The 23,518-nt window shown below is 47.5% G+C and overlaps 1 protein-coding gene across 5 annotated transcripts in view; it reads left to right on the top strand.

Moving 5' to 3' along the window:
- The window catches only part of KDM4A (lysine demethylase 4A), a 44,776-nt gene that overhangs the window by 4,587 nt on the left and 16,671 nt on the right, over positions 1-23,518 (top strand). For 4 of the 5 annotated variants that reach the window (XM_029946795.1, XM_029946797.1, XM_029946794.1 and 1 more), the window contains 9 exons: positions 1,994-2,108; positions 4,032-4,225; positions 6,721-6,770; positions 7,499-7,602; positions 7,983-8,120; positions 8,809-9,059; positions 9,962-10,161; positions 11,154-11,527; positions 22,738-22,858. In XM_029946795.1, the coding sequence (XP_029802655.1) occupies positions 1,994-2,108; positions 4,032-4,225; positions 6,721-6,770; positions 7,499-7,602; positions 7,983-8,120; positions 8,809-9,059; positions 9,962-10,161; positions 11,154-11,527; positions 22,738-22,858 (1,547 nt within the window). Of the gene's footprint in view, positions 1-1,993; positions 2,109-4,031; positions 4,226-6,720; positions 6,771-7,498; positions 7,603-7,982; positions 8,121-8,808; positions 9,060-9,961; positions 10,162-11,153; positions 11,528-13,064; positions 13,410-22,737; positions 22,859-23,518 lie in introns of those variants that run through there. The other variant, XM_029946799.1, reaches the window with a different exon arrangement.

Here is a 23,518-nt window from a genome sequence, read left to right as displayed (position 1 = left end):
ACAATTCGAAATGTGGTTTTCCAGTTTTATTGATAGCTTAACTCTTTATAAAAAATGTTTCTTAATTTTTTTTTTTTTGAGAGAGAGAGCATGAGCAGGGGAGGGGCAGAGAGAAGGAGACACAGAATTTGAGCTGTCAGCATGGAGCCTGATGCTGGGCTCAAACTCAGGGACAGTGAGATCATGACCTGAGTCAAAGCCGGATGCTCATCCGACTGAGCCACCCAAGTGCCCTAGCAGCTTAACTGTTAAAAATGTCTGGGGGCACCTGGATGGTTCAGTCGGTTAAAAAAGAACATTAAAAAAACAAAAAAACCCAAAAAAAGTGTATAGTTGACCCGCCTGCTGTCTAATGACTGAATTTATGTAAGGCATATTGAAGGAGTGACTTGCTCCGCATGGGAAAGGCTGTGCTGTCCTTTCTGTCTGGTTTCTGGCTGTGCCCTGGGGCCAGGGCCCCCTGCTTCCAGGCTCATGTGGGGCTCCACCAGAGGCCTCAGCCTCCTGTATGCAGTCTCTCTTCTCAAAAATGGTAGGTCTTCCAGGATATCTCTTTTCTTTTAAAATTAGCCAGGCCTCTTTTCCCTCTATCCAAAACGCAACAAATTCTTACCCTTAATTTCTTATCTGCTTGGTCAGCCAGCTTTAAGAAAACCCAGCAAGTAAAAATCTAAATTTCTAAAGCAGATCAGTTGGAGGTGGAAGAGTTACTTCTATTTCAAAGGGAATTTAAGAGTCCTAATCTGTATTATTCAATAGGTTGACCTTAAAATGTAAGGCCACATTTAAAGTAAGATGATTTTCCCACCCAGCCCATTGTCTCCAGTTTGTTTTGGGTCTTTGCTTCTACTCTTCATCCATTCATAGTATTTTCTTATCATTTGAATTGTAATGTTCATTTTCAAATATCTGTTGAATCTATACCTTGTTCTTTTTAAACTTGCTATGTAATAATTTTTAAGTGGTTTGAATTTTTAAAAGTTTTTTTTGGAGTAAGTTTTCAATATGTGATAATTGAGCTAAAGAGTATATATATATATATATATATATATATATATATATATATTTTTTTTTTTTTTTTAAATTTTTAATGTTTATTTATTCTTGAGAGAGAAAGACAGAGCATGAGCAGAGGAGGGGCAGAGAGAGGGGGAGACACAGAATCCAAAGCAGGCTCCGGGCTCTGGACTGTCAGCACAGAGGCTGACGTAGGGCTTGATCCCACGAACCAGGAGATCATGACCTGAACTGAAGCTGGTTGCTCAACCGACTGAGCCACCCAGGCGCCCCGAGTATAGATATTTTTAATGTCTTTATGTAGAGATAGAGATATAAACAGCTATATATATATATATATATATATAGATATAGATAAAGAGCTGTATATGTATGTATATGTATGTGTGTGTACATATATGAAAATATCCTTTTAAAAATATCTTTCTTGAACATTTGATTTGCAAAAATCTACATTTTAAAGAATATATAATTTTAATTGAAATACTTTGTTTTTAGTCGTGATTATTTGTTGAGTTAGTCACTGTATAGGGTGGTGGGGACGTAGCCCTGACAATACAGTTGAGCTCCCTTGGAGCCACTTCCTTTACAGAGTGCAGTTCTGTTCTAGAATCTCAGCTCTCCACATGCTGGCAGGTTTGGTTGTCCGTGGATGTGCAGGGATTTGCTTGGTTTCTCCCTGGGTGGCTGGGCCACGCCTGATTCTGGCAGGATGTAGTTTTCAGTGGTCTCTTAAAAAAATTGAGGGTGTTCTGCTTCTCAGGGAAGATGGGCTTAACATCTTCATATACGTTACCTTCCTCAGGGCCAGAGCTCATGGAAGGAACGTTGTGTATTGGAGTCTTGAAGACCAAGGTTATGTCTTGTTCATTTGGAATGCCTTGTTTTCCCTAGAACAGGGAATTGTCCTTTCATCATGCCTGATGAATTTAGTCCTTGTAAGTGATTAACACTTTATTCCCCTTACTTTTAAAAGGTACTGTACCCCACGCTACAGTGAATTTGAAGAGCTTGAACGGAAATACTGGAAAAATCTCACCTTCAATCCCCCAATCTATGGTGCAGATGTGAATGGCACTCTCTATGAAAAGGTGAGACTTCCAGGAAGCCCTCTGCAGCATTTTTGTAATTTAACACCATTTTTACCTACCCAGCACTTAGTAGGCACCCAGAAGCTGCTTGCTGAGTGAGCCACTGAACAAAAGAATGACCCACCACCAGCTGATGTGCTGTGCACGCTTAATTGTGGGTATTTTTGCATATGACTGAATTTTATTTCTCCCACTCTCCATGTGAATCGGGTGATTTGCAAGGGCTGTTAGAATAGTCTGTGGGTGGTAGCCTGGGTGGTAGCCATGGGTTCTTTAAATGGTGGGCTCACAGTAAATGAAATGTTGGGGGAGAGGCAGTGTGGTTTCTGCAGAAAAAAGATCACTGACTAATTTAGTCAAAGGGGTATATATTTAAGAAGAGAAACATTTAGATTTTCAGAACCCTCAAACAAGATTTTTTTTAACATTTTTTTTTTAAAATTTTTTATTCATTCTTGATAGAGAGACAGAGCATGAGAGGGGGAGGGGCAGAGAGAGGAGACACAGATCCGGAAACAGGCTCCAGGCTCTGAGCTAGCTGTCAGCACAGAGCCCGATGCGGGGCTCGAACCCACCAATGCGAGATCGGACCTGAGCCGAAGTCGGAGGCTTAACCAACTGAGTTGCCCAGGCGCCCCAGCACTTAACGTATTTTAAAAATGTATTTATTTTTGAGAGAGAGAGAGAGAGACAGTGAGTAGGGGAGGGTCAGACAGAGGGAGACAGAATCTGAAGACAGGCTCCAGGCTCTGAGCTGTCAGCACAGAGCCCGATACGGGTCTCAACCCACGAACCATGAGATCATGCCCTGAGCCCAAGCCGGGCGCTCAACCAACAGAGCCACCCAGGTGCCCCTAAGATTCTTAAGCAGAACCTATTTTTAAAAAAAATTTTTTTTTTAATGTTTTATTTATTTTTGATACAGAGAGAGAGAGAGCATGAGAGGGGGAGGGGCAGAGAGAGAAGGGGACACAGAACCGGAAGCAGGCTCCAGGCTCTGAGCTGGCTGTCAGCACAGAGCCCGATGCGGGGCTCGAACCCATGATCGTGAGTTCTGACCTGAGCCGAAGTCGGAGGCCCAACCGACTGAGCCACCCAGGCGCCCCAAGCAGAACCTATTTTAATAAGTTGTGTCGGATTGGGTGTAGTGCTTTTCAGAATAAAGAATAGCCTTAGATACGGTATAAAGAACGAATATTTGGGACCGTTTTTGGATGACTAAAAAAATCTGTGGAGTGGTTTAGGGATTATCACTCAGATTAAGTTTAATGTTTTTGTAAATTATTGGAAAGAGGGAGTTTGAAAATGATTCCCAGTTTGTCGATGACAGTTTTTTGAGTGGTGGAAAGTGAAACTTAACAGATGTTAAATGGCAGAAAGATAGTGTAAGGATCTGGGATGGGGGGGTGTGGAAGCAGGGCATGATGATCCAGAACTTAGAAGTGGGCTTCTAGCTGACCCTTAAAATTTTGGAAAAGGATTTGGATGACATTGTAGACTTTTAACTGAAGACACTGCTTAGTGGAACCTGGGGCTAACCAGTCACAGGTTGGGATGGTTCATTCCCATGTTTTGTATTTTTAGTAACTTAGGAGTTCTTTCCTATTTTGACCTCAGTTTCTTTAGTTTCAGATCAAACTCTTCTTGCTGGGGTTTAGAACAGGTGACTGTCCTCTCTTCATTCATCTTTCACATACCGGTTTTCTTTCCCAAGTGGTATTTGCCTTTTGGAGGTCTGGTGGCATCCGTTCCGGCGGTAGTTATGACGAGTGAGGGGGGCTGTGGTCTTCATGTCCAAGCTGTTCTGACATTGTTCCATATCGTCATTAGAGGTGACAGGTCACCCGTGACCTCTGCTTTTGTAGGTTCAGAGCCTCCGCTTGTATGTACTGTAATTGTCCTCAACTGTGCCTTACTTCGCAGCATGTTGATGAGTGGAATATTGGGCGTCTGAAAACCATCCTGGACTTGGTGGAGAAGGAGAGCGGGATCACCATCGAGGGTGTGAACACCCCATACCTGTACTTCGGCATGTGGAAGACCTCCTTTGCCTGGCACACCGAAGACATGGACCTGTACAGCATCAACTACCTGCACTTTGGCGAGCCAAAGTCCTGGTAAAGTCGGCGGCAGTGGTGCCGGGGCGACGTGGCGGGCCTCTCAGCTCTAGCATGCAGAGGTGGCACCTGGGGGGCTTGTTAGAATGCGCGTTCTGGTTCCGTTCTGGTTCCATAGGTCTGGGGCGGGACTGGCATTTGACATTTCCCCCAGGGTTTGAAGCTATGAGATGCTCTTAGAGCGCTGCTGCTCAGACGCCTCCCTGCATGGTGAGGCTTTAGAGGACAGGTCATTGAACACCACCGGATGCAGGAGAAGTAGGCTGAGCTCCTGAAGCCACCGAGGCTGTTCCAGGCTCTCCCACTGCTTTCTGATTTCTTTTTCCGAACAGGCCTGAGGCATTTCTTAGAGGCAGACTTCCAAGACTGGAGTCGCTCCTTCAGATGATAGAAAGCTTTCTTTTCCTCATGGAAAAAATATTTGGTGAGCAGCAGTGTGTGCTTAACCCAAGAGGGGATGCAGGGCTACTCCGTGTGCGCTTCCTGCTCTCCAGGATGGTCTCAGTCTAGCTGAGGAGACAAAGATCCGTTCTCTCCTCTCTCCCTGTGCTGATCCATGTCTCAGTCCCAGCAATTTAGTGAAGGTTCTGCATTCGACCGCAGTGACTGGGACAGATAGGTATGCATTGTCACCCGGACAGGAGACTGGTCAGGAGAGAGAAGGTGCGAGAGAGGCCCTAATGGGCACTCTGGAACCTCGTGGAAGGGTACACGAAGGCGGGGTGGGACTTGGAGAAGGCTTCCCTGGAAGAGGTGACCACCAAGCTGACGCCTACTATGCAGAGGCCCAGCTGGGTGGGCCGGTGGCGACTTTCAGGCAGGGAAGACTGAGGAAAGTGTGTCCAGGCCGTTGGAATGACACACGCAGAGGTCCTAGGCTGAGGGGGAGCATGATGTCTTCGGGAACTATAGGAAGTTTGTTGTGATTTGGGTGCTGTGTATAAGGACGGAAGAGCGAGGAGGAGGGACACCGTGGGCCAGGTCCTGGGGAGTCGTGGAAACCGAATGCACCTCTATTTCCTTTTCCAGCATTTTCAGTCACTTCTTTTCCCAGAAGTTTTCCTTTTTTTTTTTTTTTTTTTTTTAAGACTTTCCAGTCTCCAGTCTTGGTGGGGGCCGGCCTTCTGAACCTGTGCGGACCCCCTAACTGCTGTCCCTTCGTTACCTTTCTTTGATGGCTAGACTTCTAGAATCTGTAAAAGTAACTTCTAGAATCTGTAAAAGTAGCTTTTGTGCTTTCCCCTGTTTATTCCCCAAGAGATTGGATTTTCTTCTGTAAGTTTTTTAATGTATGTTTATTTGAGACAGGATGAGAGAGAGGGTGCACAAGAGGGACAGGGGCAGAGAAAGAAGGGGATAGAAGTTCCGAAGGCAGGCTCCATGTGCTGAGAGCAGAGAGCCTGATGTGGGGCTTGAACTCAGGGACTGCGAGATCATGATCTGAGCTGAATTCAGATGCTTAACTGACTGAGCCACCCAGACTCCCTGGATTTTCAGTTTCCTGTAGAGAGAACATTTTCTAGTTATTACATAAACTCTAAGTGGGACCTCCAGAGACTTTGGGTAAGGTTGCCTGATGGATCCCAAGGTCCTTTGGGTGACCAACATTTTCTTCCGCTCCCCATCTTTTTGGTTTCGTAGTGAAACTGTTTGGGATGGGAAGTTTCTGTTGTTGTGGAATAATATTTACAATCAGTTATAAAGGTTAAAATAGACTTAACTGTGAGTTTTAGAATATAAAGTTTAACCGTTCTGTAAAACTTTTTTTATTTTTTTATTTTTTATTTTCTAAGATATTATTTTATTTTTTTATTTTGAGAGAGAGCAGGGGAGAGGGGCAGAGGGAGAGAGACTCTTAAGCAGGCTCTGTGCTGAGCATGGCGTGATCCCAGGACCTTGAGATCATGACCTGAGCCGAAATCAAGAGTCAGACACTCCAGTTTTTCAAAAATGTTACATAGTTACAGGGTGTGTGTGTGTGTGTCTGTGTGTGTCTGTGTGTGTATGAAGAGCAATTTCTGTGGTGTCTTGCTACCCAGTGGGGGTAGTTGGTGTAGCGGTTACAGAGATGATGGGCAAACGGGGTCAGCAGCAGATAAAGGGCCAGGTCTCTAGTATCAGACCCATTTCCCCATTCACCGTGCCTCCTCCATCCTCTCCCCCTTAGGCCTTTCAGGCTCCACCAGAGCACTTTCATGCTAGCCTTAAAAAAGATCTTTTTTTATTGCTTCAACATTATAAAGGAGAATAGTGCTGATTGTGTACTATAAATTCTGGGTCCTGGTAAATATTCAGTAAAAGTCTCGGTAAATGAATGAAGACTAAAGAAATAAATTCGCTTGTACTTTGTGGGCTCCTCTCTCCCGAAAGTCTAATGTATCATTTCTCCAGACTCCTTTCCAGTGTTTGTGGTTGGAAGCTGTTTGGAGGGCGGGGCCGAGCCCCTTAGGGCTGTAGTGTGCTCTCTTCAGCATCCAGTCCCTCTGTGTTTGCAGGTACTCTGTCCCCCCGGAGCACGGAAAGCGGTTGGAGCGCCTTGCCAAAGGTACTGTGTCTTCCCTGTGCCGGTTCAGGCCCTCAGGCCCTGCGAGCTTGCTGATTGCTCTAAAATGTCCGTTCTCTGTGTTTGGATTTCTTGTCCTTTCACAGGCCTGAGTGTAGGTGATGAGCTAGACGGCCAAAGTGGGTACCCAGCAGAGCAGTTAAAAATCTGGAAACTTCCTCTGTTTGTCCTGGGAAGGGACTAAGTAATTCTTAGACAGTCATTGCCTCCGTTTTATCAAGCATGGGTTTATTTGACCACGGAGAGTATACCAGTCACCCTGGGTCTGGTTCTTCTGCCAGAAACCTACAGGTTAAAATTAAATTTTTGTGCTTTAGTTCTTTGAAGCGAACTTTAATAGATTTTTACCTCTAGAGGGCCCATTTCAAGAGAGCTTGGGTTTTTGGTGCTGTAGATGTGTTACTAGAAAAGATTGAGGAATACCCAGTCCCGAAGGAAGGTCCTAAATAGTTTCCAAGCTCTCTGTAAGAACCAGGCGGGTTGAGTGATCTGTTTCCCAGCCAGAATGTGATTACCTAGGTAAGCCGTTAGAGAGCCTGGAGGCTCACTGTAGAGTCTTAGGATTGGCCAGAAGCTAGATGGATCTGTGGAGATCGCCTTGCTGATTTAGCCTCCTGCCAGCCAGATGAGACACACAGGTGCACCGTGGCTGCAGGGTCTCGGGCGGTGTGGAGGAGTGTATTCACCTGTGCCCATTGTCAACAAAACAGGCTTCTTCCCTGGAAGCGCTCAGAGCTGCGAGGCTTTTCTCCGCCACAAGATGACCTTGATTTCCCCTTTAATGCTGAAGAAGTATGGAATTCCCTTTGACAAGGTGAGCTGACTTTACATACAGTCCTTAGGCTTACTAGGAAGACGGCCACGCTCTTTGGTCTGTTTCACAGAGGGGCTGTATTCTAGCTCATCTCTCTGGACCAGGTGTGGGCCAGAGGTAATCCACAGAGCAGTGCTTTGATCCATGGATATTAAAGGTGGAGGAACTGTAGCTCCCAGTGCCGGAGGAGAGTCACATCCCTTTGAACATGTTATGTTGGGGGAGTGGTCAGTTACAGCGCTGGGGGCTGATAGGATCAGGCTCTGCATTTTACAAAGACCCCAGTGGTTTTATGCTGCCAGGCTGGAGCAGAGCACAGAGCTCCGGTCCTGTAGCCGTCCGCCATTTGGTGCAACTAGTTCAAGTCTGCTCTTGTTCAGGTGACCCAAGAGGCTGGAGAATTCATGATCACTTTTCCTTACGGTTACCATGCTGGCTTTAACCATGGCTTCAACTGCGCGGAGTCTACCAATTTTGCTACCCGGCGGTGGATTGAATATGGCAAACAAGCCGTTCTGGTGAGTCTGTTTGATTTCTTTCCGTAACATCATGACCGAAAGTGTCAAATCCTTATTAGATACACTGGCTGGTGGTTAGAACATTCTTTGAACTGCTGGACTTCAGAAACTGACAGGGCTGTGCCAAAGTGCCAGTATGTGGCGTCCATGCAGAATGTAGAAGAATTTTTTTTAGGCTTGGGATGCGTAAAGTGAGGTTTCCATGCTCAAAGGCCGTTGAGCATGAAAACCACACCCGCACACGTGGATATTTCTTGCTTTGGCCACTCTGGGATTTCTCTGTTGAGAAATGCTTAGGGTTAGGGATGCAAGCAGGGCTGGACATTTGACCCAGAGCAGACTCGCTGATGTGGTCCTGGCTTGGATGTGTCTCAGAGGGAACGTGGATGTTGAGCCTCCTGGGTCAAAGGGCAGAGCCTCACCTTCGGCATTTCTTTATGCATCCTAGTTCGTGCCCAGGTGGGCTCACTCCAGTGCTGCACATCCCTCTCTGCCTTTTTCCCTGCTTCCCTCCATGTTTGAAGGCTCCGCAAGGACAATATGGCCTCAGCCTGTGAACGCAAACAGTTTGGCTTTCAATTGTCTTGTGTCTTTTGCACTTGGAAGGGGTTGATGGGGTATGGGGGGGGGGGTCACATGAAAGCCATTAAAGAGTGTTGACCGGAGCTCTCCTGGTTCCCTGGGATAGTGCTCCTGTAGAAAGGACATGGTGAAGATTTCCATGGACGTGTTTGTGAGGAAGTTTCAGCCAGAAAGGTACAAACTTTGGAAAGCGGGGAAGGACACCACAGTTATCGACCATACTCTGCCCACGCCAGAAGCTGCCGAGTTTCTTAAGGAGAATGAACTGCCCCCAAGAGCCAGAAGCGAGGAGGAGTGTCCAGAGGAGGATGACATGGAAGGGGTTGAGGATGGAGAGGAGGGCGACCTAAAGAGAAGGTAACCCAGCAGTCCTCTGGGCCCAGCTGCTTGAGGGAGGGGTATCTGGCAACTTCTGTAACCTGCCAGGAGGCTGTTTCTAAGTGGGGTTTTTGAGCCACATCGGAAGGAATTTTCTTCTTGGCAAAGACTCCAGAATCCTCAGAGCAAGGGCATACGGCTATTACCCAGGAGTGATAACCTCCATATGTGGGCCGGTAATCAGCCGGCGGCGCGAAGGTCACATAAGAGTATGGCTCCCTCCGAGGCAGGAGAGCCACATTTTCTCCTTCTCATAGGAGACGATTTTTATTTATTTATTTTAATGTTTATTTTTGAGAGCGAGGAAGAGCGTGAGTAGGTGAGGGGCAGAGAGAGGGGGAGACATAGAACCTGAAGCAGCCTCCAGGTTCCGAGCCGTCAGCACAGAGCCCGATACGGGGCTCGAACCCATGAACTGAGATCATGACCTGAGCCAAAGCCGGACACTGATCTGACTGAGCCACCCAGGCGCCCCAGGAGATATTTTTTAAAAAGGAGAGTATGGTGGTGGGAATGAAGCTCACAAGGGCAGGGGGGTGGTGTGATTGAAGATGGCCAGCACCATTGGTGTCTGAGCCAGAGGGTCTGGGCCATGAGGAGGAGGTAGGAGCATTGTGGGATTTCTGCTGTGTGCCGGGAACTCGGCATACCCTGAGCTTCACACATCTGATCTTTGCAGTGGGTGGTGATACTATTTCCCAGTGTGTGGAACAGGCTCAGAGAGGTGAGGTCCCTCGTCTCTCCCACATATAAGAGGTGGGACTGAAGTGTGACATATACTGGACAGGCCCTGGCCATTCATTCCTTTTGGGCTGTGTGTGAATAGGTGTGTAGGTAAATGCACTTGCGGGCCCTTAAAAAGTTTGCTCTCCTTCTTGCAGCCTAGCGAAGCATCGTATAGGAACCAAGAGGCACCGAGTTTGTCTCGAAATACCCCAGGAGGTGAGTCAGAGCGAGCTCTTCCCCAAGGAGGAACTGAGTACGGGCCAGTACGACATGACGGAGTGCCAGGCTGCCCTTGCTCCTGTGAGGCCCACCCACAGCTCTGTGCGGCAAGTCGAAGATGGCCTTCCCTTCCCAGGTTCGTTGGTTGTGGTATTTTCACCATAGACATAACTTAATTCTTTTGTGAGTTGGATGCCATGTTGAGTGAAGAGTCACAGATCTAGAAAAGGGGGGAGGTGGGTCTTTGAGGAGTCCCCCTCCCTCTACCTGATGAGGGCTCAGGGAGACACTGAAGGTTGGTGAAGGGACAGTGAACCAGCTCTTATGAGAGAAGTGGGAGATTTCCGGGCCGGCAGGGAGTGGAGGGCACATAGAAAGGGCACCCAGGGGGGAGTAGCAGGGGCGATGGTGTGCAGCCTTCCTGTAACCGGGGAAGCTGGCAGGGGTGTCCTGTAATTTGAAGATGGGGGTGGGAAGGGTGGAAGACTGCTGTGCTAGCAGATGAGGCAAGAGAAGTAGGAATGAGACGGTGTGGAGACTGGCTGCCATCTTAGTTTGCTCACGTCAGGACTGGGGGGCCACTTTTTTTTAAGGAAGGAAGTGGCCTTGTCAAATGAGGTGTGGCAGAGCAGTCCCTGGGAGGTTGTTGAGGGTGAACTTGTCAGGGAGGGACTCGCATCAGTCTCCGGTGAGCATGGAGCGTCTGTACTGAGGGTGCCTTGGTGTGTCTGGACAGCCAGGTGGCACTGTGGATGGGGCCCTGGGGCCTCTGTTCAAGTTTTCTAGCTTGAGGTCACCAGGTCTCTGCTGAGCGCAGGCCTTCATTTCCTGCAGGAGACTTCTCAGGAAACGGCAGCGGCCACTTAGTGCCTGCTGTGTGCCAGCCTGCGCTTCCGTCATAGACCCAGAACCTGGAGACAGGTGGTAGGCGGTTTGCATTCCATGGGTCGGAGCTGGAGGCCGGAGTGGCCCCAGCTCAACACAGTGACCCTGGAGGTGACAGAGCCAGAATATGACACCCGGCCTCACTTGCCACCCACGTTCCTTTGTGCTTTGCCACTTTGCTTTGCACTAGTGTCAGGTGTGCAGGAGGAAGTCGGCTCTGGCCAATGTGTATGTGTGTTTCAGATTATTCTGACTCCACGGAAGTCAAATTCGAAGAGCTTAAAAACGTCAAACTAGAAGAAGAGGATGAGGAGGAAGAGGAGGAACACGAAGCAGCTGCCTTGGATCTTTCTGTGAATCCTGCCTCTATAGGGGGACGCCTTTTCTCAGGTTCCAAAAAGAAACCATCTTCTAGCCTGGGCTCTGGTTCTTCACGGGATTCTATTTCTTCCGACTCAGAAACCAGTGAGCCTCTGGCCTGCCGAGCCCAAGGGCAGTCGGGAGTTCTCACCGTGCATAGCTATGCCAAAGGGGATGTCAGGGTCACCGTGGGAGAGCCCTGCACCAGGAAGAAGGGTGGCGCCACCGGAAGTGTCAGCGAGCGGGAGCTGGCAGAGGTATGCACTCTGGGATAGTGCTTGTCTGGGTCGGGGGGCCACCCTGGCAGGGGTCCTGTGGAGGGGAGGTCATCTGCAGGCCGGGGGCGTGCTTCTGCAGGTGTCCAGGATGGCAGGGGAGACCCCCAGAATGGACCTCCAGTCTGCAGTGTCCAGCAGAAAGCCAGGTGGCATGGGTCCCGTCCAGTTGGTTCTTGGCCGGGAATTCCTTTTCTCTTGCCCTTGGTGAGTGGCAGAGAACTTTGGCCTTGGTGACAGCTGCAGGTCCACAGCTGTCTGGCGCACCCTGGAGCCTCCTTGCCCTAGGGCAAGAGGGCTACTCCCGTGGTGCTTGCAGCCCAGATGCTTGTCTGGGGGCGAGGTGGTCTTCCTTACTCTAAAGCTCAAGGTTTTTCTTTAAAGTCTTTCTTTCCAATGTTTATTTTTGAGAGTGAGAGATTGCAAGTGGGGATGGGGGTGGTGTAGAGGGAGAGGGAGAGAGAATCTCAAGCGGGGTCTGCACTGTCAGCCCAGAGGCATGACGCAGGGCTCCATCCCATGACCCTGTGTTCATGACCTGAGCCGAATTCAAGAGTCCGCACACTCAGTGGATTAAGCCACCCAGGCGTCCCCTTTTTCTTACAAATTTCAACTGCCCTGTAGATGCCTGGAGGGATTCCCCCTCCACTCCCCTCGTGTGTTCTTCATCTTCAAGTACAACACTGACAGAGCATCCTCTTGGAGACCAGAATGAATTCCCAAAGCTGTAAATGCGAACGTTTGTTTAGGTTTCCTTCTAGAACATGCTGTCATCAAAAGCTGTTCTCTGTTTTGTATAAAACGGCTCTTGGTGGATCTGAGTGGGATACAGCAGAGCTGTGTTGAATGCAGCCAGACTCATGCCTTCCCAAGTGACCTGCGCTTACTCCCCAGCCTCACAGCTTATGTGGGCCAAGTTGCAGCCCTGAGTGGGGTGGAGGTGGAGGTGGGCCTAGGATGGGGTCAGTGGCAGATGGAGGTCAGTGCAGAAAGGCTTCATTTATTCCCCATTTCCTTACTTTGGTCCTTTAAAGGTTTTTATTATGAAACATTTTATCTTTATTTTTTGTTAAAAAAATTTTTTAAAGATGGATGTTTATATTTGAGAGAGAGAGACACAGCACAAGTAGGGGAGGGACAGAGGGAGAGGGAGACACAGAATCCGAAGCGGGCTCCAGGCTCTGAGCTGTCAGCACAGAGCCTGACATGGGGCTTGAACCCACGAACCATGAGATCATGACCTGAGCTGAAGCTGGACACTTAACCAATTGAACCACCCAGGTGCCCTTGTTATGAAACATTTAGAAGTATACAGATAGAATAACCCTCACCAGTCGCTTACATATACTCATTGTTGCCGAATGTTCATATTTGGCCTGTTGGCTTTGTCTCCTTTTGGCTGAAGCGCTGACCCTGAGTGCCTATTACAGTCCTTTCCCAGGAGCCCTTTTCTGTGGTAGGTTTGTCCTTTGTCTTGAATACCTGTATAACTTTCCTTTCTGCCTTCTCTCAATCTCAGGGCTCAACTTCTGCCTCCCCCAGCGCCCCCACCGTGCGCATCCCTCCCTCCGTGTGGGCGGTGCGGGGGTCACGTCTCCTCATGGCTTCCAGTAGCTGCTGTCTGCTCTCGGGGCAGCTTCCACAGAGGCGGCTTTCCAGCTTGGACGCCAGAGTCCCTCACAATTCCTGTTGTCACACCTGAGCCATTCTTCACAAAGCTCCCCTGTCCTCATTCATCCTGCTGTCACACTGCAGGTCACGCTGTCCTCTTGCAGTGTCCTTTTGACTTCCTTGTCTGCTATTGCACTCACAACCACAAAAAAGGCCGACAAGAGTACACAGTTACTACACGCAAGATACGTCATACTTGTCTTCAGACTCTCTTACTGCTCAGTTAACCTTACCACAGTGTGTGTGTGTGTGTGTGTGTGTGTGTGTGTGTGTGTGTGGTGGGAGGACCAAAAAGAACTCACCTTTTTCCCTCCCAAATTAGGAACTAGTTAAGGAGCCATACAGGGGTCAGGCATATGGAGTTCAGAATGTCACTTCATTGCCATTTAAAATGATGGAAGAGAGTGGCTTGAAACCTATGGCCAAATGGCTTTGCTGCTCATTTACCCTAGGTGAGACAGGTTACCCGCCTGGTCCTAGGTAGTCCTGGAGGACACAGGCGGCTCATCGTGGCTGGACCGTGCCCACTTGCCTTTCATGTGTTGTGGACACAGACCCCAGTGCACGCACTCTGCAAAAGGTGGATTCCAGCCAAGGGAAGCTCATTAACATCTAAGGGTTGAGGAGAAAAGCCGGGAAGCCCCCATATGGAAACATGCTAGGGGAAGGAGGCTTCTCTCTGACATACTTCTTATTTCTGCTCAAAAGTCATTATGTGCCTTCCTGGCTCCTTTCTATTTCTGCGTGCCCTTCTCAGCTGTAGTCTGGTGGTAATGCCTTCTCTGCTCCATCCCCACCCAACCGTCTGTCCTCACCTCCTTGACCTGCTGCCATCTTTGAACTACTTCAGAGTCTCTGAAGATATCTTGGCTGCTCTGCCCCTTTGCTTTACTTTGTAATCAGTGAGGTGTGCCTACTCTGGGCTGGGGCTCTGCTTTCAAAGAGCTCATAGTCTAGATGCGAGCAAATAAGGGTGCTCCTTAGGGATACATCTTGTCCAGGTGGAGGAGTTGGCCGCTCAGCCTGGCGTTGGGGTGGTGAGTTTGGTGAGACTGCAGAGAAGCAGGCATTGTAGCTAGGCCGAAGGTTCACGGAGTATGCCGGCAGGCCGGAGTGGAGTTGGGAAGGGAATCTGGGAGAGGAGTGTGTTCTGAGTGGTGATGGTGGCTAGTGCCAGGGTCAAAGCACGTGGGGAGCTGCACTTGGTCTCAACAGGGTTCTGAGAGGAGCTTGAGAGGTGTTGCTGGGGCGGGGGGGGCGGTTAGAAGCCAGGTCATAGTGGTCCGACCTGTGTTCCGTGAAGCAGGGAAGAGCTCACCTGTGGAGCGGGAAGAACACCTGTCACAGTTGGGGTGGAGGCAGAGGTGGGGGAAGAAGAGCAGCCTGAGGGTTTGGGGAACTAGGAGGCCATGTGTCCAGGCCCAGAGGAGGAGAAGGACTGAAGACCCAGGAGCAATGGCCTAGTGCAGCTGTGTTCATGTGGGTGAGGTATGGGGGCCAGATCCTGCGGGTCTGAGCAGGAGGGAGGGCGTGGGGCTCCAGCGCAGGTGGGCACGGGACAGGAGGGCTGCAGATGGGTTGATTTTTTTTTTTTTTAAACTTGTAAATAACTCCTTTTAACTTACTATATTTATTTATTTTTAAAACATTGAGTTGATTTGTTTTTAATATATTTAAAAGATACATGACCCAAACTCTGTTATTTTAACCATTGTTTAGCGTCCCCCTCAGTGGCCTTTGCACTCTCTGGCGTACAGCCGTTGGCAGGTACAGGTTAAGCTGACGTGGGAGGACCAGCGAGTCATCTGCACAGGGCTCCCGGAGCGGTTCTCTGCTCATTGGAGCCAGCCCTTTTCCAGTCAGTGCTCCCAGAAACCTTTCAGCCTCCATCTACTTTCCTTCCTATTGGCTCCTTTCTAACAACCGTCCGTCTTGGTCTTGGCACAGTTGTCATGGGCTGCAGAAGGTGGACTAGGAGCCAGGTCCTCTGCCCCATCAGCCTTGCTTCTGGAGGCTCCAGCACTGTCCTGGGACTTGGCCCGTGAGCCTTCTGCCAATGCGGAAGGAATGCAGGGGAGTTCCATGTAGTCAGAGGCCGACCTCAGGATGGATTGATTAGAATGGCGGACTGACAGTCAAGGCTTGGTGTGGAAGCTGAACCACTTTGTCCCTGTAGAGGTCTAATGGCAATGCATCTATATTTGGAAACAGCTGGGTTTTGAAGAGCACCCTTGTGTCCCTCCTACCCCTACTTTAAGCATCCCCTACAGTGTAATTCAGGCCTCTTGCTGTTCAGTTTCCATGCCACTCTGTGTCAAGGGCCTTGGTAAAAGCACCCAGACCGACTGCTGCAGCACCAAAGCTTCAGGGTATTTGTGTAGCTGCAGACAGAGCTACAGTGCTGTGTCTGCTGTGACACCTCTTGTCTCGGCTTTTCTGGAAAAGTGAGTTCCCAAAACAAGGAGGGCACAATTCTTCTCTGTACAGAAGCCCTGTCAAGAACATTGACCTTGACCTGGGTGCCTGCTGTTAGATGAGGCAACAGAGAACTCAGAAGCCTGAGGTCTAGCTCTCCTGCAGGCAGGGCCCTTGGAGAGCCACCTGCTGTCCCACTTCACCCTCACACAAGAGCCTTTGGGGGGCAGTGTTCACTACTCCCCCGCTCGTGGGTGGCTCCTTGCCTGGGCTCACACAGTTGATGAACTGGGGTTTGGACCCAGCTCTTCTCGTTACATACTGAGGGAATTAAGAAGTCGGAGCACATCTCAGGAAAAGGCAAAGGCAGTGCTGTGAGGAAGGCTTTGAGTGCCATGTAGCAGGAAGAGGGCTTTGTCCAGAAGATGAGAAAATATTTTACTATTTGAATAGACCTGACTGCTTTGGTCAGAGGTAATATGATGGTAGTGGAAAAGGGCAGAGACCTGAGACTCGCACACCAAATCCCCCTCTGGCTGGGTCATGAGCTCCTTGAGGCTAGGGATCGTGTGTCACCTGTGTCTGCATTGCCATGGCACCAAACACAGTCTGCTGGGTACCTACACTGGCCATATGAAACATTCAGAATCAACAGATATAGACAGGCGGCTTCCTTTCCCAGAGCTGCATTCTGGTTTCTTGGGCTTGACCCCTCTACTTCCTATAGCACTTGGACCTATAAAATGATTTGTCTCTGTCTCCTACCGTCTCCTACCCCATACTCATGTCCTATTGCTGCTTAAACAAGTTCCCATGAACTGGGAGTCGTAGACCATAGGGTATTATCTTCTGGGTCCATAGTTGAGAAGTCTGACACAGGCCTTGCTACGCAGAAGTCAAGGCGTCAGTAGGGCTGCGTACCTTCTCGGGGGCTCCAGACAGACGCCTTGCCCTGCCCAGCTTCTTAAGGCTGCCTACATTCCTTGACATGTGGCCCTTTTCTTCCATCTTCAAAAGCAGCCCCGTCTGGCCAAGTGTTGTTCCCATGATGTCACTTGGACACCGAGTGTTCTACTTCCCTCTTCATAATTATTATTTTTAAGTAGATTTCATACCCAACGTGGAACCCGGTTATGGGACTTGAACTCACAACCCGGAGATCCAGACCTGAGCTGAGATCAATAGTTTGATCTTTACCTGACTGAGCTACCCAGCGCACCTCTCTTCATTATTAAGTGCTGTTTGATTACATTGGGCCTGCCCAGATAATCTAGGATAATCTTGCTATTTTAAGTTTATCTGATTAGCATCCTTAACAGTCTTTTGTCATATTAACATAACATTCACAGGGATTAGAATTGCACATCTTCGTTATTCTGTCTGCCACTTACCTTCATATCTTTCCTTTCACAAGCTTCTCTCTCAGCCTATAAAACCGTACTCACTCTCTTTCCTGAAATACAGTTGTAGCAAATTCCCTTTCCAGGCTATGATCTCATTTCTTTCCTTCTCAAGAAGAGTCTCTGATGCATTCATTCCTTAGTTCCTTACTGTCTTCCTGCTGGAACTTCTCTCTCAAAGTCCTGACATTTCCCAGTTGCTGAGCTACTTCCTGCTCAGCTCTGATGTACCCTTTGGCACTGCCTCTTTCCCCTCCGAGAAGCCCTCCCCTCCTTTTTGTATTCCTCCTACTCTCTGCCACTGAATCTCCTGGAAGGGCTTAGCCTCCATTCTGTTCATCTTCCACTGGTAATGTCATCCACTCCCACGATTTCAATTCTGAACCTGATGCAGAGGATCCCCGAATCTACAGCTCTTGCTCAGACCTTGTCTTTTTTTTTTTTTAATGTTTATTTTGAGAGGGAGAGAACCTGCACACACGAGTGGGGGAGGGGCAGAGAAGTGGGGAGAGAGAATCCGAACCAGGCTCCATGCTATCAGCCCAGAGCCTGTCTCTGGGCTCAAGGATCCCTGAGATCATGACCTGAGCTGAAATCAACGGTTGGATACTTCACTGACGCAGCCACCCAGGTGCCCCATGCTCAGACTTATTTTCTCCACTTTCAGGTTGATCTAGGTCTTCAATGGGGGTAAGTGCAATAAGATTATTGGGGTGCAGAAATAAAATGATGGAATTTAATTTTTATAATTTTATTTTTTTATTAAAATTGTTTTCAACATTTATTTATCTTAGGGAGAGAGACACAGACAGACAGTGTGAGCAGGGGAGGGGCAGAGAGAGACGGAGGCACAGAATTCAAAGCAGGCTCCAGGCTCTGAGCTGTCAGCACACAGCCTGATTCGGGGCTCCAACTCCCAAACTGTGAAATCATGACCTGAGCTGAAGTTGGTGCTTAACGGACTAAGGCCCCCAGGGGCCCCTCAGTAAATATTTATTGAATGAATGGGCCAATGGACACTGACACTTGTTTAAATTTATGTTGGGAAGAGCAGGTTCTATCCTCCCTGGACTCAGCCTGCTCAGAATTTGCTTTTTCGTGGCATTCCAACTCTGGCTTCTGTGTAGTTTGCACGTGGAGCCTGTGGGCCCAGCGTGACTGCCCTGCAGTGCTACCACTTCTTCCTAGTGCTCCTGACGGGGTGGTCTTTGTCACAGTTGCAGAGTAGCCCTCTTCCAGGTCTTGTTTCCTTGCTTCATGGGTTTTGCTAACTCCATGTCTCCTAAAGGCAGGATGACCAAGTTTGTTTAAGTTTTTATTTTAATCCCCCCGTGCTTGTTGTGCCCTCCTTAGTTCCCATTCCCTAGTCCTGTCCCGCCACCCACCTCCCCTCTGGGAACCACCAGTTTGTTCTCTGTCGTTAGGGGTCTATTTCTTGGTTTTTCTCTTATTTCCCTTTGCTTGTTTGTGTTGTTTCTTAAATTTCACATATGAGTGAAATCATACGGTATTTTGTCTTTCTCCTACTGACTTACGTCACTTAACATTATATTCTCTAGCTACACCCACGTTGTTGCATGATTTCATTCTTTATTTTTTTTAAGGTTTATCTATTTATTTTGAGAGACTGCAAGTGGGGGAGGAGAGGAGGGGAGAGAATCTCAGGCAGGCTCTCCACTGTCAGTGCAGAGCTCGATGCGGGGCTTGAACCCATGAAGCTGTGAGATGATGACCTGTGCTGAAACCAAGAGTCAGACACTTCATTGAACCACCCAGGCACCCCAAGATTTCATTCTTTGTTGTGGCTGAATAATACTTCATTGTGTATATATACCACTTCTTATCCATTCATCAATAAATGGACGCTTGGGGTGCTTCCATAATTTGGCTGTTATAAATAATGCTGCCATAAACAGGGAGTGCATGTATCCTTTTGAATTAGTATTTTATATTCTTTGGGCAAATATCTCGTAATGCAATTACTGGATTGTAGGGTAGTTATATTTTTTACTTTTTGACGAACCTCTGTATGTTTTCCAGAGTAGCTGCACCAGTTTGCATTGCCACCAACCGTGCAGTAGGGCTTTTCTCCATATCCTTGCCAACACCAATTGTTTCTTGTGTTGTTGAGTTTAGCCCTTCTGACTGTGAAGTGATCTCTCATTATAGTGTTGATTTGCATTTCCGTGGTGAAGATGAAGAGTGGTGAGGAGCACCTTTTCATGTGTCTTTTGGTCATTTGGATGTCTTTGGAGAAATGTCTGCTTGTGTCTTTTGCCCTTTATTTATTTATTTATTTATTTATTTTTAGATACTATTTTATTTTATTTTTTTAATTTCTTAAAATGTTTTATTTATTTTTGAGACAGAGAGAGACAGAACATGAGCGGGGAGGGGCAGAGAGAGAGGGAGATACAGAATCGGAAGCAGGCTCCAGGCTCTGAGCTGTCAGCACGGAACCCAACGCGAGGCTCGAACCCATGAATGTGAGATCATGACCTGAGCTGAAGTCAGAGGCTTAACCGACTGAGCCACCCAGGAGCGCCTGCCCTTTTATTTTTTTATTTTAAAGAGAGAGCACGTGCGTCCGAGTGGGGGAGAGGGACAGAGGGAGACACTCTCAGGCACCTTCCATGCTCAGCATGGAGCCCAGTGTGGGGCTCAATCCCATGACCCTGGAGTCATGACTTGAGCCAAAATCAAGAATTGGGGACGTTCAGTCGACTGTACCACCTTGGTGTCCCTGCCCATGTTTAATTGGATTATTTGCTTTTTGGGTGTTCAGTTGTATAAGTTCTTTGTATATTTTGGATACTAACCCTTAATCAGATACATCATTTGCAAATATTTTTTCCCATTCCACAGATTGCCTTTTAGTTTTGTTGATTTTTTTTTTCCCTTTGCTGTGCAGAAGCTTTTTATTTTGATGTAGTCCCAAAATGTACTTTCACTTTTGTTTCCCTTGCCTCAGGAGATCTCTCTAGGAAAAAGTTGCTATGGCCAATGTCAGAGAAATTACTCTCTGTGCTACTCTTGAGGATTTTTATGGTTTCAGGTCTCACATTTAGATTTTTAGTCCACCTTAAATTTACTTTTGTGTATGGTGTAAGAAGGTGGTCTAATTTCATTCTTCTGCATGTTGCTGTCTAGTTTTCCCAACACCATTTGTTGAAGAGATTATCTTTTCTCCCATTGGATATTCTTTCCTGCTTTATTGAAGATTAATGGACTATACAGTTGCAGATTTATTTCTGGATTTTCTGTGTCATTCATCTATGTGTCTCTTTTTCGTGCTACTACCATACTGGTTTGATTACTGCAGCTTTGTAATGTAACTTGAAATCCAGAATTGTGATGCCTTCAGCTTTTTTTTTTTTTTAACTAATGTTTGTTTATTTATTTTGAGAGTGAGCATGGGAACATGCAGAGCCCAACATGGGGTTTGATTCCATAAATTGTGAGATCATGACCTGAGCCAAAACCAAGAGCTGGAAACAACCAACTGAACCATGCAGACACCCCTGATTTTTAAATTTTTAAAATTTATTATTTTTTTTAAATTAAAAAAATGTTTTTATTTGTTTTTGAGACAGAGAGAGAGAGCATGAGCAGGGATGGGTCAAAGAGAGAGGGAGACACAGAATCCGAAGACAGTCTCCAGGCTCTGAGCTAACTGTCAGCACAGACCCTGACACGGGGCTTGAACCCACGAACCTGAGATCATGACCTGAGCTGAAGTCAGAGGCTTAACTGACTGAGCCACCCAGCTGCCCCAATTTTTAAAAATTTTTGGATGTTTGTTTATTTTTGAGAGAGTGAAAGCGCATGTGTGAGGGAAGGGCAGAGAGGAAGAGGGAGATAGGATCTGAATTCAGCATGCTTCTCACTGACAGCAGAGAGCCTGATGCGGGGTTCAAACTCATCCAATCGTGAGATTATGACCTAAGCCAAAATCAGGCACTTAACCCCCTGAGACACCCAGATGTCCCTTGCCTTTCTTTTTCAAGATTGCTTTGGCTCTTTGAGGTTCTTTGTGGGTTCATAGAAATTGTAGGGTTGTTCTAGTTCTATGAAATAAACTGTTGATAATTTGACAGGAATTGCATTAAATATGTAGATTCCTTTGCGTAGTGTAAACATTCTAACAATAATTGTTCTTCCAATCTGTGAGCATTGGAATGTGTTCGTTTCTTTCATCATTGGAATGTCTTCAGTTTCTTTTATCAGTGTTTTCAGAGTATAGTCTTTCATCTCCTTGTTTAGGTTTATTCCTACATATCTTATTTTTTGGTGAAATTGTAAATGGGGTTATTTTCTTAATTTCTCTTTGTTCCTTCATTATTGTTGTATAGAAATGTAACAGATTTCTGTAGGTTGATGTATCCTGTGACCTTACTGAATTTGTTTATTCTAGCAGTTTTTTGGTGGAGTCTTTTTTTTCTATATAGAGAATCATATTATCTAAAAGTAGTGAGAGTTTAACTTCTTACTGATTTGGATGCCTTTTATTCTTTTTTTTTTTTTTTTGGTCTGATTGCTGTGGCTAGGACTTCCGGTTCTATGATGAATGAAGTGGTGAAAGTGGACATCCTTGTCTTGTTCCTGATCTTGGGGGAAAGGCTCTCCATTTTCCCCCACTGAGTGATGATGTTTGCTATGGATTGTTCATATATGGCCTATGTTGAAGTATGTTCCCTATAAACTTTGTTGTGGGTTTTTATCATGAATGCGTGTTGTACGTTGTCAAATCCTTTATCTGAGAGGATGACAAGTTTTAAACACACTGACTGGAAAGAATCCCATGTGGAATTATTACTGATTCAGTCCTATACATCTTTTTTAATGTCTTATTTATTACTGAGACCGAGAGAAACAGAACATAAGTGGGGGAGGGGCAGAGAGAGAGGGAAACACAGTATCCGAAGCAGGCTCCAGGCTCTGAGCTGTCAGCACAGAGCCTGATGCAGGGCTCGATCCCACAAACTATGAGATCATGGCCTGAGCAGAAGGCAGACACCCAACTGACTGAGCCACCCAGGCGCCCCAGTCTTGTTCATCTTAAACCTAGTTGCATTTGCTCTGATATTATGTAAACACAGTGTTAATTCTGTCAACTTTTACAGCTATGCTAAGTTTTAGATGCGTCCTCCGTCCTGTCTGATGAGGAAGCTAACTGAGGAATGAAGAGTGTCAGCTACAGCTGAGGCCTGATGGCCCATAAGGAGAAGCTGGCCTGTTTTACTTTAATGGGTCAGCTGTTCCTCACCCCTTTGGATGTCCAAGAGCTTTCAGGTCTGATGGTCGAGCTGCCTGGCTCTTTGTAGCAGGTGCTGCTGGCCTTGTGGTCCAAGAAGAGGGGTGCCTGGTTTCTCCGGGGCTCACAGAGACACGGTTTCAGAGAGGGGCGTGGCTCTCCTGTAGAGTGTGTTTGTTTTTGGTACATTTGTTTCAGGCTGCTTCTGAGAACAGGACCTACACTTGTTAGGCACAAATTTTTTGCCCTCAAATGTTTTCATAATCCTAGTTTAGATTAGTTTGCGTGGTACTGTCCTTTTGGCTCTTCCTAAGACAGGTGTTTTCTGGGTTTGGCTTTAGATTTGTGTCTCTGTGCCTGTCTTTTCCCTTGGTTCTCATTGTAAGACTGACTTCCGCTGTGTCTCTAAGTGGAGGCAAGACCAATTTGATTTCCTCTTCTGGTTTGCCCAGGTGGCTGATGAATTCATGTTTTCCCTGGAGGAGAATAAGAAGTCCAAGGGTCGTCGTCAACCCTTGAGCAAGCTCCCACGCCATCACCCGCTTGTGTTGCAGGATTGCGTCAGTGATGATGGTAAGTGTTTTCTCTCTTAACCGGGAAGGGGCAGGTGGCTCATCACCCCATTAGGACTTGCTCTGACAGGACATCGGGAGGCGGGGCTGAGTGCCAGGGGTGGGCCCGTGGCATAGCTGTTCTCCCAGTTACTCCACAAAGAGGGCAGGCTCTCCCCTGATGCTTAATTTGTGATCAGGTTTCTTTGTATGTGTGTGTATCCTGGAATATGCCTAATACAGGATGATTGCATGCAGGTTCTTCTCTTTCTTTACTAGGAGGTACAGGCTGATTTTTCTGGATAGCAGTTCTCTCAATGATGCCAAGCCCAATGCTGAGTGTGTAGCTACAAAGATAACTAAGATCTGTCTGTGCCCTCAGAAAGCTCACAAGATAGTGGGGCAAACTGAGAGGTAAACAGATCTGAAGAAAGGGGATGTTCATCTAGCAGATGGGAGCTGGCGGATAGATTCAGAGGAAGCAGCTCAGTTAAAGGGCCAGGCCAAGGTGTGGGGCAGGGCAGGAGTGAGGTGGGGGGAGGCGAAAGAGGGAGGCCTTTTTCTAGCAGGTCTTCAGGAGCCTTTGACATGGTTTCAGTGGCCAGGTTTATATTAGATGTATTACTTCTAGTGACTGCATCTTGAGAGGGGCTTTGAGGGCAACAGATGGGCTTTTGCCTCG

Source organism: Suricata suricatta, chromosome 8 (genome assembly GCF_006229205.1).
Source record: "Suricata suricatta isolate VVHF042 chromosome 8, meerkat_22Aug2017_6uvM2_HiC, whole genome shotgun sequence".
Classification (NCBI taxonomy): domain Eukaryota; kingdom Metazoa; phylum Chordata; class Mammalia; order Carnivora; family Herpestidae; genus Suricata; species Suricata suricatta.
The sequence above is the reverse complement of the archived record's forward strand: the minus strand, read 5'-3'. Positions and strand labels throughout refer to the sequence as shown.